This window comes from Geospiza fortis, unplaced genomic scaffold (assembly GCF_000277835.1).
Source record: "Geospiza fortis unplaced genomic scaffold, GeoFor_1.0 scaffold425, whole genome shotgun sequence".
Lineage (NCBI taxonomy): Eukaryota > Metazoa > Chordata > Aves > Passeriformes > Thraupidae > Geospiza > Geospiza fortis.
The window spans coordinates 1,699,947-1,713,505 of record NW_005054387.1 but is presented as its reverse complement, the minus strand read 5'-3'; the positions used below and the strand labels follow the sequence as shown (position 1 = coordinate 1,713,505).

Sequence of the window (13,559 nt, the reverse complement as noted above, 5' to 3'; positions counted from 1 at the left end):
TCAATCAAGCATGGCAGCTTTTAGTGCCTGAGTCCTGAGCACAGGGTCTGGCTGAGGGAGGATTTCCCCAAAATGGGAAATCACAGCCCCAGTGGGTGCTGTGATTCTCCACACAGATTCCCACTGGAAAAGCTGAGAATAATCTTCTTAAAATCTCTTAAATGATGCTGTTGTTCAATGAGCACGATGCTGACTTGCTGTTGAATATTCATTTTGAAAGCTCTGGAGGAGACAAAAATTACAAAGCAAATCCTTCAGCCTTTAATATTGCAGAGGTTTGTATCTGTTGTAGCTTTTGGCAGTCATGAGGGAAAATATTTTCTAGAAGTACTGAAGATTTTCAGCTCAACACTTCCTCGACTGTGTTGATTTAAAGACAAAATGTGCAATGTTCCTGACCAGTTTTTTTAAAATTATAATAATATAGAGTGATTGGAAATTTGGTTATCCCAAAATTAGATGCAAGACAGCATATCAGTGGCAGGAAGAAGCACAAGTAGAGCCAGTTGTCATTGAACCATAATTACAGAGCTCCAGTTTAATAAATGATCTTTTCATGCAATGCAATTCACTATAACTTACAAATATGAAGCCATTCCAGCACTAAGACTGGAAAATGAGCTGCTAGTGGCAAACTCTACTTCCAAGTACAACATGGCTCACTGAACTGCAGCTTCAGCCAAAGCCTGAGGCCTCAACAAGGTAATAATAAAATTCATTATGTGGGTTCAGAGCTGTAGTTTTAAAAAAAATCTCAGTTCTACAGTTTGAATTTTACCAAAGTAATGATGAAAAACTATGGGAAAAACTGTTTTACCACACCTTAACTGTGTCAGTGAAATATCTGCCTTTGAATTTGCTCCATTTAGCAAGGCAGCATTCTGAAATGACTCTGGAATATTTGTTTGCACATATTGATGTTTTAAAAATCTTTAAAATTGATTTTTTAAATTCTGCCTTTTAGAAGCATTTTTTTGTGTCTGTAACACTAAAGAGACAAATCCATCACAAAATGGATGGTAGTGTGTTAACTTGATTTTTTGAGTGGCAAAAATCAGCGATAACAGAAGGATTTGAGGTGATTTTCCAGGAACTGCAGAATTTGCCAGAATTATGTTACCAATTCTCTCACTGGAGCACAGACATCACGTGCAGCCTGACGTCCTGCAGGGCTGGGGAAGGAAAAACAAGAATTCCCTTGATTCAGAGCTGTGCTGTGCCTCAGTTCCTGGTGTTTCCCTGGCTGCTGTCTCCTCCCAGCTGGGGATTCTCCCATCCACGAGCACAGCCTAGTGCTGAGGGCAGCAATCACAGGGAATGGCACAGCCCAGGCAGGGCTGCAAATCCTGGGCTCCAAAGTCCTGCTATTAAGAAATAGGCTAAGCCTAATTAACAGCATAAACACGCTGCTTAATTGTTTCCCCTCTGATTAGAAGTGGAGTTATGAGAGGAATGTAAAGGGCAGGGGAGCAGTTTGGGGTGATGGGGAGTTGCTGACCCTTTATCCAGACTGAATTGTGTGAGGACAGACCCCAATTAACACAAATTAAATCTCATCAGCCACTGCAGAGAGCTGTTAGCAGCTCAGAGAGCACATTTTGGGGTGCCTTACCCAGAAAGGAAGCAGCAAAGGGAGTCTGGAGCTCATTACTCTTGGTGGGAGGAAAGGTCATTCCAGGGATCACACAAGCAAGGTCCTGGAAGAGCAAACACTGCAGCTCTTTCCTCTCTGAGGGAGGGAAGCTCTCTGCACACAGCTGGAATGAAATCCCTCAACACCACCTGCATCCCACAGAATGGAAACCATCAAAGCCTTTTTATTTAACAAGAGGAGCAGTGTTGAAATGATCTTGGTTAGGAAGCAAAGGTAGCTCCAAACTGCCTTGGAGGCATCACTGCTTTAAGTGGTTTAACATAAAGTGCTTTAAAGAGGACTGCACCCCTTGTGCTCTCTGTGCTTTGGGGTGAAGGGGCTGCCAGGTGGGCCCTGACAATGGAAAAGATGAAAAAGATCAGAAAAAAAGAAGTGCCAGACAAAAAAGTTCTGGGTTTTATTCTGTAAAGCACGTGGCAGAGTTGGGAAGTTCTTTACCAGATAAAAGCTGTACAGAATGCTCACAAAACAAATGTGAATTCTCACAGAGTAAATTTGTCACTTACACCACTGGCTGGCTCTTCACTCTCATGCTGCTGCCACCATGCACAAGAAATGATTTTGGAAAAATTGTTTTGCTTCAGTGTCTCAGGAAAAGTACAAACAGGATGATACCCAGCCCCAAAGGCATCTTGGAGCATCCACAAAAAATGGAACAGTCCAAAAGCTCATGTAAAGCTTGTAACTGCTCCAACCTTCCCAGCTCACTGAACAAGCAGCTGTGGGAAGGTGAATATTTGGGTAGATCTACAAAAGTGCTCAGCACTGTGGGAGACAGAGAATCTGTAGCTGGAAGTTTCTCTGTCATAATTTAAATTGTTTAGTATTTCACTCTAGGGGATCCCATCCAGGGGAGCAGTTGCAGTGAAGGTACCTGAAGTGATAACACTAAGAGTTAACCCTCAGGTTCTGGTCAAATTCTACCTGAAAAAAAATTAGAAATGAGCTTGAAATAAGAATAAACACTTTGATTTGTAATGGGAGTTTTACACCAACATCATTCAGTTTGTTTTATTCTGAAAAATCCTACTCTGCTGGTTCTTCCTAAACTGCTGCCCTGCACTGACAGCAAAGGTTATTTCTCTTCAGAAAGGGTTGGTTTACACTTTTACCAGAAGGAAAGGATGCTCACTACTACTCAAGAAATGTTTGCTGCCAATTTTAAGACCTCTCAGTGCCATATTACCACCTCTTTACACCTCTGGTATTTTTATTGCAGACTATTTTCTTTTCTCCATGCATGAACACCTCCAGAAAATAATGAGGATACATAAATGTGTATCCTGCTGGATAAAATGAGGGTTAAACACTGATTTACTGAGCTGGCAAAGAAAGCCCTCCAAGCACAATTCCAGGCCAGGATTCCCAAGGAGCAGCAGAGCTGCTGCTGGGCTGGATGTGCCTGGCTGTAGAGAGGGGGCACTGAAACTCCAACAAAAAGCTGCCAACCTGCTCTCCCTGCTCTGGACAGCCTAAAAACCTCCCTGCAGCACTGCAGAGCCCTCACTGTGCATTTTGTGGCACAGCCAAATGAGTGAAAAGCCTCTTTCCCAGAGGATGAACTCCTTGGGAGTCCCAGCAGGGAATAAAACCACACTCAGTGCCTGAAAACTCCTCCTCTGAAGTGGAGTCATTTAGAAGCACTAAATATTGGGTTTTTTCTGCTTTAGAAGTCAGGAGTGATCAGAGTTATCCAAACAAGTGGCCAGCTGATTCCATTTCTATTTACATCAGGCTTCAGTCCCACTCTGCAGAGCTCCAGGAGGATTATGTGCCTCAAGAACAGGCACTCACAGAGGGGAAAAAAGCCCTTGGAGTCTTGGAACTGCAAAGGAAATCTTTTTCTTTCCAGGCAGAACTTCCCAAAATAACAACTGGATGTTCAGCTCCACAGGAAACTGCTGGGAAGGAGGGGGGGGTTGGTTGATACAACATTTAAAGAACTGTAGATCTCAGAGATCCTGCACAAACACCTCATAAAGATGGAAATACCACAAGTGAAGGAAAATATGTTCGGCTGAGCATTTAAATAATGGCAGAAAATCCTTAAAATCCATTAATCAGATCATCATACCGTCCACAGGGATCAGTTTGTCAGCACTAATGGAGTTTTTACTACTGTTCAAATGCACAGCTGCACTTACTTGGTTAATTTATGGTCTTTCATTGCTATCAGGAACTCCCTGACAGTCTCAGGGCTCTGGTACCTGCAGGGTGTTTTTGAAATGTACTTCAGTGTCTGCAAGGGACAGAAAGAAAATATGTATTATTTAATACATATTTAATGACCAATTACTTATTAATTATTTAATTAATACTTGTTTTACCAGTTGTGTATGGAACAAGTATTCTGAAAAGTCTCAAGAAAAACTGTAAAATCAATTCAGGTTTGGAAATCAACTTTATCTGAGCTGTTCAAAGCACAAAATTGCAAGTTGAGGAATACAGGAAAGGGTTGAGTTTTAGCTCTGACTGCTAAAAAAACCCTCTTGTGTTTGTGAGATATTTGCTTGGTTTGCTCCTTTTTTGGATTTTGTCTTTTAAAAGCACACAGGAAAGTTGAATTCATCCTAAACCCCAGTTTTCATGTGCCCAGTGCCAGGAATATTCTCACTGCCAGCCCAAAAATTCCTCTTTAAGGTCTCTAATCTATCCTTATTTTTATCCTTTACCTGCATTTTTGGCAATTTAAAGTTGAGAGAAGCAGATTAAGTGGCTTGTTATGAAATCTACAAGGATATTTTGCTATTCAAAATTAATTGGGACAATTAAACTTTGATCAGTTTTTTCCATGTAACACCTACCAACCTTAACTTTGACAGCAAATGTTCCATTTATTTGCTTTATTTACAATAACAACATTGAGCAGTTGGATAAAATAATCACATTACACAAAGTAATCTGAGCTGAGTAAAAAACCAATTGGTTGATTAAAAACCCCACAAAAATTCCAGTTCATAGCTGATTTTTCACTGGAAGTGACTTAAAGTCTTCCTAAATATTTATTGTTGCTTGAATTAAACCCCAAAATGAAGAGCTGGAAATAATTATAATTTATTATTAATTTCTTTAAGCCCTGTCTGATCTTTCCAGATTAAATGAAGCTGTTATTCACCACTAGTGACTGAAATGAAATTATTATAATGTCACGTAATGTGATTATTTCACAGGAGTAATTTTTCTTCCAGGTTCATCTTTTTTTTTGGCAATTTCAAATCAATGAGAAAGCCAAAAACACAGAAAAGCAAAGCTCCTTTTATGGAGTTACTTCAGTGCCAATGGATCCAAGTCTGCAGAGGGAGCTTGTGGAGAAATCCAAAGACAATCCTATAAAATCAAATTCTGCTCTTCTTTCAGTCAAACATAGAAAATCCACCCAGAACTGACACCAACTACAGCTCCAAGCTCCCTATAGGTATTTAACACATAAAATAACAAAGCAATTCAAGATTTCAGGCGCATCCTGATCAAATTTACTTACAGGATCTCCCTCAGCTGTTTCCCAGAGGTGCAGGAAGAGACTGTCAGTCTCCATGAAGATTTAATTCCCATTTTTGGTAAGCCCCTATTTTGTTGAATACAAGGCTCAGGAATTACAACCTCTGTACCTTTTTCAAACAAAGCCAGAACTAAAACAAAACCAAAGCCTAGGCCAGATCTTATCCACATGAGTGGTTTCAGGGCTCAACAGAATTACTCATGCAAGCAAAGGCAAAGTGCTTTCAGCTGCCTGCCAGTCATTGCTGCTCATGCAATTCTGCAGCACACACACAATGGGTCCCTCTGCAAGGCTCTGGGAAGTTGCTAATTTATTTTAAATAAATTTGTATTTGTATTGTAAGATCTGTATTATAAGATTTTAGAATTCCTTCCCAGAAAGGGATTAAATGTTTATTCCCCACCCGGCATCCAAGTGATGTTATCTGTATGTGTGGTTTGGCTTTTCTTTGGATCAAAAACCAATTCAGGTTATCTGTTTTGGCTGGGAATTATTGATTTAGTTTTGTTAATTAAAAAATACCATGTCATCTGTGCCTCAGCTTTGAAATCATCATCTTAATTATTCCATTAGGTGATATCACAATGATAGTGATATCAGATGATAGCAAGCTCTGCCCTGTGTCTTAAAAGGATGGAATACTTAGAATTTAAAAAAATCCTAACAAAATTAAACAGCTGAAAACCAGGGGGTTTGAAATGTTGAAATTCTTTTACAGATTTTAAGAACAGCAGCTGCCTAACTTTGCCCTGACAGCACAGTTACCCTACAACCACAGAAAAGTGGCAGATCAAACATTGTATTATGGTTTGAATCAGGGGAAATTTGATACCAAATTATCAATACACAGCCCTGAGGATGTGAATTATTGCAGCTTGAGCCAACTGGTAAATGGATTTTCCCAGGGCTGCTCACCTCATACATGATTGTGTTCAGATTCTGCTGCCCAGAGCTCTGCTTGGTTTTGCCACTCTCCTTACGCTGCTGCTTGAGATCAGTAAGTAACTGGTACACCTAAAAATAAAAAATAAAGAGGTTCAGAGCATCTGAGAGCATTTTACCTACAAATATTACAGCAGGAAATCATAAATGAACAGGAAATTCCTATCAGCCAAACAACAAAAAAAGTGTGGTTGTTCTGGTGGATGGACCAACAACTGGAATGAGAAATGTTTTGGCCCCAGAGTGGTGAATAAGGATGTAAATTGATTTTTAAAAGCTGTGACTATTTTAAACAGATGAATGGAACTTTTTCAGATGTTTTGCTTCAGGCTTTGCAGTATATCCAGAGTAAATATCCAGAGCAAAGCAACAGAGCCCTTCTCACTGTTCATCCCCTCATTTTTACCTGGCTTCACTCAAGATCCAGCCCAGGGAATCACAAACTGACACTTCCAGAGAAATAAGAAAGCAGACATTTCCAGACAGTGAGAAATATGAACATAATCAGCTACAAACCCTCCATTACTTCACACCTCCATGGAAAAGGAACACCTGTCACTGCTGAGATCAAACTCAGGCTGTGAGCTTTGAGAACACAAAAGGACAACAAGCTCACAGGGATGTGCAGGGGTGGAACTTGGTGTGCAAAACATCCCCTGGATTTACAGAACGTTGGCTCTGCAGTGCAACTGCCACTGGGGAGAGGAGCAAATGGAAAGGGATCAGCAGCTGGAGGGAATCAGTACTTTTCAAAATCATATTTGTTATTTTTTTCACATGATTTCAACAGCCAGACATTGAACACCATTTTAGGTGACAGGGTATCCTCTATTTCTCAGAGGAAATTTAGCAGAGTCCTTCCCAGATGCCTCATTACCACTCACCAGGTGCTGCTCTGCTGTTTGCAGGATAAAACACTTCAAGATTAATTTCAGAACAGAATGAAACAGCTGCAATAAAAAGCAGCTTCAGCAATACAATAACACAGACAAAACCACTAGGGTTATTAAAACTGCTCCAAAAATTAAATTAATCAGCAAGGCAAAATATTTCCATTACCTGGCTTAAATTAAACCAGGTAAATCAAACATTTCTTCTTACTCCTCTTAAAATGAGAGAGGAAAATACCCACTTCAGAATAATCTCAAGACCATAAAAACAATAATTCAGTACCCATTACTAGCAAAACCCCTTCCAAATCTTCTTTAAAGGCTTTTTTTCTTGAAACCAAACCAAATGCAAGGAAGAGTAAATCCCCTGCAGGTTTTCCTGACTGCCACTGCCACAGGTTTCAGCTTCCAAAGATTATACAAGGGACTGATGACAACTTGGAACTGCTGCTTTAAAAGCAGAATGAAGACAAACTTACCTCAAAGTTACTCAGCAATGCAGCATTTGCATCTTTTCTAAAAGGAAAAATGAAAACAATTAATTATGTTCCAAATGGAACTGTTTGAAGCTTTTCTTTGCACACTCACAGACACTAAAAGAACTTAAAAAAAAAGCCCTAAGACATCTTATTTTGGTGATTCTACAGCTGCCATCTGGGGAAAATATTTTCCATGCTGTCAGTAAAATTGTGAATAAATATTGAGTATATTTTGCACAGTTTTCCCCATAAATCATAACACACTTGTACAACACACTCCTTTCACTCAGTCATCCTATTTTACTCACTCACCCAATTTCACACACTCAAACCAAATTGCTTTGCTTCTTCCTTAGAAAAAATGCCACTGATTTTATTAAAATAAAAACTGATGGGAAAAGGAATTCAGATTACAAGCACTGTTTTCTTTATCAGTCAGGAGCACCCTGAGTATTTTAGTACCATGGACACGTGTGTGTGTATAGACACAAACAGGGTTTAATTTTTATGTGTTGTACTGAGTGAAAAAAAACAATTTATTGCATTTCCTCTTTATTTATTCTTCCCATCTTTATGTGCCTGTTCCCATATTAGAAGGGCAAGGCTGAGTTTCCCATTTTCCACTTCCTCAGTCCCTATTAAACCAGAATCCTTATCCAAGGCTGGCAGGGTGACTGCAGAGCATGCCTTTCTTCCTCCTGCATATTGTAAATTTATACATTTAAAGTATAAAAAGGGAGAAAACCTGCCCCAGAACATCCTCTATTCCCAGAACAACACATTCTGCTGAGTAGTCAGTAGCCACAACAACAGAAAGTTTCCATACAAAAGGAAAAAAAAAGCCTTTCTCAGGTCTGTGCAGCAGCTTAGGAAAAAGCAAAAAAAAAAAACCAACAAAAAAGGTACAATGTGTTGTTAAGCACAGAGAATGGCCTGAATAGAACTGTCACGTTCATCACTTTCAAATGGTAAATGCATCCACAAACTTCCACAGGTTCTAGCATTGTTTTTAAATGAAAAGGACCTTCTAAAATACGCTGAGATGAACTTCAACTTCCATTTCGCTGACCCGAGTGAAACTTCAGCAAGTGAGCTCAGGCACGCATTAGTTTTTCATTCATGTTTTACAAACCATATATAACTTTTGTTGGGAGGTAAATGCAAGTCTTCAGAATGTTTGCATTCAGCAGGGCCCTACAGAAATCCCCGCGGATCAAAGGCATTCTATAGGGAGAATTACGTATGGAATTCTTCGGCTGAAAGAGGATGAAACAAACATACGGCCATGCAAATGGGGCTGCGGAATCAAGGGTTGAGAATGAAATTATTTAAGACGATTGCTTTCCTTCTTTCCTTTTTCATTTCAATCCACGTTGTCATTCAGAAAAAAACCTTTTTTTTTCACTTCTGCTAACGAGTCAGTCTCAAATCTACAACAGCTCTGAAATACCAGAACTATAAACTTATCATCTTTTGCAATAGAAATAGAATTTCCTTCGGTCCTGACTCACAGCTACCAATTTTACAGCCACAAAAGAAGGAATTCTGAATAATGGATTGTAATGTGTATTTTCAAGCAGTCAGCTCAACACTTTGCTTAATTTTTATGTGATTAATATTTAAGCAGAAAGGTAAAAATGGTAACACCAAAAATATAAACACTTTGTAGAGTCTTTAAATAGCTCATATTTGCCCTCACGGATCCATTGCACCCTCACATTCCTCGTGGATCCATTGCACCTTCACACCCCTCACGGATTCACTGCACCCTCACACCCCTCACGCACAGGCCGACATGGATGTACCCCCACACACCACATACAGATGTACCCACACACACCCCACGCCCATAGAGATGCACCCACACACCCCATAGAGAATTTCCCCACACAAACCCCGCTGAAATGCCCTGCAGCCCCGCTGTGGCCACGGCAGGGCGGCTCTGAGGCCCGGCCGTGCCCTGTGCTCCCCCCTCAGGCCCTTCCTTACACCTCCATCTTGTCCTCCCCGGCGCGGCCTCCCCGAGGATTCTCCCGCTACCCCCGGGCAGCCGCAGCCCGGCGGGGCACAACGGAGGAGCAGCGGGCCGAGGCCCGGTGGAGCTGAAGGAGGATTTGGCGGCCGCGACGGAAGCGGAAAAGGAAGGAGAAAAAAGGAACTTAAAAAAAAAAAAAAAGGTGAGGCGGGAAAATATCAACTGCATTGGCCGGGAATCGAACCCGGGCCTCCCGCGTGGCAGGCGAGAATTCTACCACTGAACCACCAATGCCAGTGATGAAAATCATGCTCTCACCGCAGCTTTTGTGCGTATATCAGACAGAAAAGGGTTTAAATTTTTCTCTGAAATCATCCAGATTGACAATTAGCCGCTGTTAACTGTGACAAAGGTAAACAGTATGGCGAAAATACTTTCTAATCAAATCTTTAACCACACCGCGGAGTGCTGCAGGTAGTTGTGTAATACTGCTGTTGTCTTTTAAAGCACCCGTACATCAAATTCATCAGCACCGTGTCTTCCCCAGCTGTCTTTCCCATCTAAACCATGGGCTATAAAATTTTCCAAGAGCTCTTTTCATCCTCAGTAAAACCAGTGACACTTCCATGAGTGCAAACAGCTGAAAATCCAAGTGGCAACAGCAAGGAAAATTACCTGGCTAGGGAAATATTAATTCCTTCATTTTGACATTATCTCTCAGGGAAAATTTCATGTGCAGACATGGCACCTCTAACTCCCTAAGGAGTGTCATACAGATGTATTTGCTTGCTTGCAGCTGGGATTTAAGATCCTTTTAGGGATTTAGGGAGCTGAATGTATTAGCTTTGTGCCCATAACCTCTGCCTTGCAATTCCAGCACAAAACCCACCAGCCACTGTTCTCTCCATGACCAAACCAGACAAAATCAAACCTTTTCTTCTCCTTGGGGTGTTGCAAATCCCAAACAAATTCAGAGTAACACAAGCTGCTGGTGTGACTCAGAGCACAGGATGTGATGGATGCTGCCCTTTTTCATGTCAGGATTAACTGGCCTTGTAAATTGGCCAAAAGTGGCACAGCAAAAGCTCTGTGACTGCTCTGCCGTGTCCCAAACCCTCCACATGCAGCTGCTTGAAAGTAGCGAAAGGATGGCAGGTTTCCTGTGAAAATAGTGCATTTCCAGACAATCAAATTTCAGGGTTTCATTCCAGAAATCTGCTAATCCTTGTCTGCCTCTCACCACTCTCTTAGCTAAGGGTTCAGAACCTTCAGCACAATAACCCTAATCCTTTATATCTCTTTATATCTCTCCCCCAGCAGCAAAATATTATATTTATTTCCACCATTTCCCCAAAATTTCACTTTCCTGACACATCTTTTCCACCATTTCACCAAAATTTCAATTTCCTGACGTATTTTTCTGCCCTTTCCCCAAAACTTCACTTTCCTGACATATTTTTTTCCACATTTTCCTCAAAATTTCACTTTCCTGACATGTTTTTTTCCATTTTCCCCAAAAATTTCACTTTCCTGACACGTTTTTTCCACCCTTTCCCCCAAAAACTTCACTTTCCTGACACATTTTTCCAATCAGTGCTGCTTTTTACAACCCACAATGAAGACCCAGCTGGGGATGAAGGAGCACAACACAAACACCTCTTCCAACAGCTTTTCCACCCAAATAGAGATTTCCTAAACATTTCCCAGTGCACACAGGAAACCTGGCAGGCTGTAAATACAAATATGGCTCAGCTCCATCTCCACTGCCCCCATGAAAGGGAATATCAAGAGAGAAGCCACGGGGGCAGGGGCTGAGGTGAGAAGGTCACTTTGGCTTTAATTGCTGCTCTTTAGGTGGTAGACAGTGATGATGCTACACCATCCATAGGGAATGCAGACATGGGTTTTTCCAAATGTGCTTAGCATGTCAACATTTTAACATTGTGATTGTTGCCAGCAAGGCTTGGGGAGAGAGGGGCCTCTATTAACTATTGAAAGCAGGGGGCCCAGGACTTGCTATTGGCAGCAGATCTGCAGGGTATTTGTGTTCTTTGTCATGAAAGATGTTTACTGTGTTCAGCATTTCCCTCAGCACCCTATGGTGGCTATTTTTTTTTCTTTTTTTCCCCCCTTTTTTTTTTTTGTCTTTTACATTTAAAAAATAGTTAAAAACAAAGTTGGGGTGTTTTTGAACAAAAATATGTCAGCAGGGCTCTGTGTCAACCGAGCTGACAGTGCACGTTCAGCTCATGGAGCTGTTTTCTTTCTCCAAAGCAAAAAGACAGCTAAAAAAAGGATGTTTTTAAAAGAAGGTGCACTGTAGCTGTTTCTGCCATCCTTTTCCTTCACATTTCTGTTGTGAAAATTGGAGTTCCAGAGCCACCAAAGCTCTCCTGGAGCTGCACTCCCTCAGCATTGCACTCTTCCAGCAAAAAATAGTAGAGAAAGACTGATTACAGAAGTACAAATAAAGTTCAGATCTTTGAGAACATTCAAATGTATTTAATTAAACTTCTCTGTGCTGCAGAATTGGCAATTTACTCTCCAGTACTTATTTTCACCTCTAAAAGGGTGGAGCTGGGAATATTGATGTAGGAATGATTTGACATCCCCTGTGCCAGAAAGGAAAATAAATGGGAGACTTTTCCTTCAGAACTTCCCCAGTATTAACTGTGGGATGAGGATTTTGAAGTTAATCTTTCTGGTTCAAATAAATCACTGAAAGGTGATGATGGGAAATTTGGATGGATGAAATGATGGATTTGTTCTGTTTCCAAACCAGAACAAATGGAGAAGAGTAATGAGAATGCACTTCAGTTTGCATTAGAAGGTATATTTTGCATTGCTGTTTTACTGTTTTCTCCTCAAAAAAGTTCAACTCTCCAGTTCCAAGCATCCTTAAGAAATCCTATTTCTTTAATGTTCTTTTTTAAGTTGAGGAATTTTGCTTGTATTTTGTTTTACTTCCACTCTCGTGATAAAAATATTAATCTACATCCTACATTGATTATTATAGAGAAAACATAATTGTTGAGCTAAAAATAAAGAGAGAATTCATAATTTCCTAGATACACTGGGGTACGAAATGAGCAGAGCCAACTAATCCCAGGGAAGTTTGCTAAATCCACAGTGGCATTGCTGACAGATCTCATGTGGATGGAATATCCCCTGTCATATGTAATATCAGACACAGGCTAACAAAATCTTATTTACACCCACTCACTCTAGTTATAAACACAGTGCTTAATGTCTTCACAACACATTGGCAATCTCCTGACAAAGCCCAGAGTAAGGACAAGGACACTTTGAAAAGGTGGAGAAGAAAAGAAAGGTGGTAAAAATGAGGGATTTCACAAGAGGAAACAGGACTGCAAAAGAATTGGGAACTATTTCAGTTTCCCAGTGGAAAAAGGGAAAGGGGATAAGTTGTAGAACTGGGAGAACAGTAGAAAAAGAACAAGAGGGTCAGTTTAAGGGAGGAAAATCCAACGAAAAATGTGGATGAGAAAGCTGGAATATGTTCCCTGAGCTCTGTGAGAGGTTTGGACAATGTACATGGAAAAATATTGCACTGCAGGAGCTCACTTGGAGAAAGCAGCAAACACTCAGCTTTCTGTGGAGGGGCTGCAGAACATGCTCTGTCTCAGGAGTTAGTGAGAAATTCGCGCTGAGCCCCAGCCTTGCTGCTCTAAAAGGTCCCTTGTGCTTCCCATCAGTCACTTCATTCCATGATATGGAGGGTGTGATGAGTTTAAGATAGAGGTTATTGCCACAGGTACAACTCCAAGTCCCACAGCCACTGCCCGAGGCTCTCAGGTGACCCCACAACCCGGGGACAGCAGGGGAGCCCCAAATCTGGGGCTGCAGCATCTTTCCAGGTGGGAAATGCAGAGATGGGAAACAACAAGAGGCTCCCATCTATTTTTTGTGTTTGCTGGGTGGCAATGGGCACAGAGCACTGGATCAGTTCTGTTTATATTAAAGACTGCTCGTTAGAGGGGTGTGACAGAGAGATGGATACTGCCAGAAAAGCATTCCAAAGATGGTCCTGACCTGTCCACAGCTCAGGAGCTACACCGGGTGAGAAGCACCACTCGAGCCTCCCTGCCCAAAGCACCCA

General features: G+C 41.1%; 1 protein-coding gene and 1 non-coding gene across 2 annotated transcripts in view; both read right to left on the bottom strand.

Moving 5' to 3' along the window:
• CRCP (CGRP receptor component) overlaps positions 1 to 9,591 on the bottom strand; it is a 21,060-nt gene extending 11,469 nt beyond the window's left edge. Inside the window, exons 1-4 of the mRNA XM_005425411.2 lie at positions 9,454 to 9,591; positions 7,465 to 7,501; positions 6,069 to 6,167; positions 3,799 to 3,893 (exon numbers count right to left, since the gene is read on the bottom strand). Of these exons, the coding sequence (XP_005425468.1) occupies positions 3,799 to 3,893; positions 6,069 to 6,167; positions 7,465 to 7,501; positions 9,454 to 9,461 (239 nt within the window). The 5' untranslated portion in view covers positions 9,462 to 9,591. The remainder of the gene's footprint in view (positions 1 to 3,798; positions 3,894 to 6,068; positions 6,168 to 7,464; positions 7,502 to 9,453) is intronic.
• A 71-nt stretch (positions 9,592 to 9,662) lies between these two features.
• TRNAG-GCC lies at positions 9,663 to 9,733 on the bottom strand. The gene has a single exon. It is a non-coding gene; the product is annotated as a tRNA-Gly (tRNA).
• Positions 9,734 to 13,559: the final 3,826 nt, after the last annotated feature.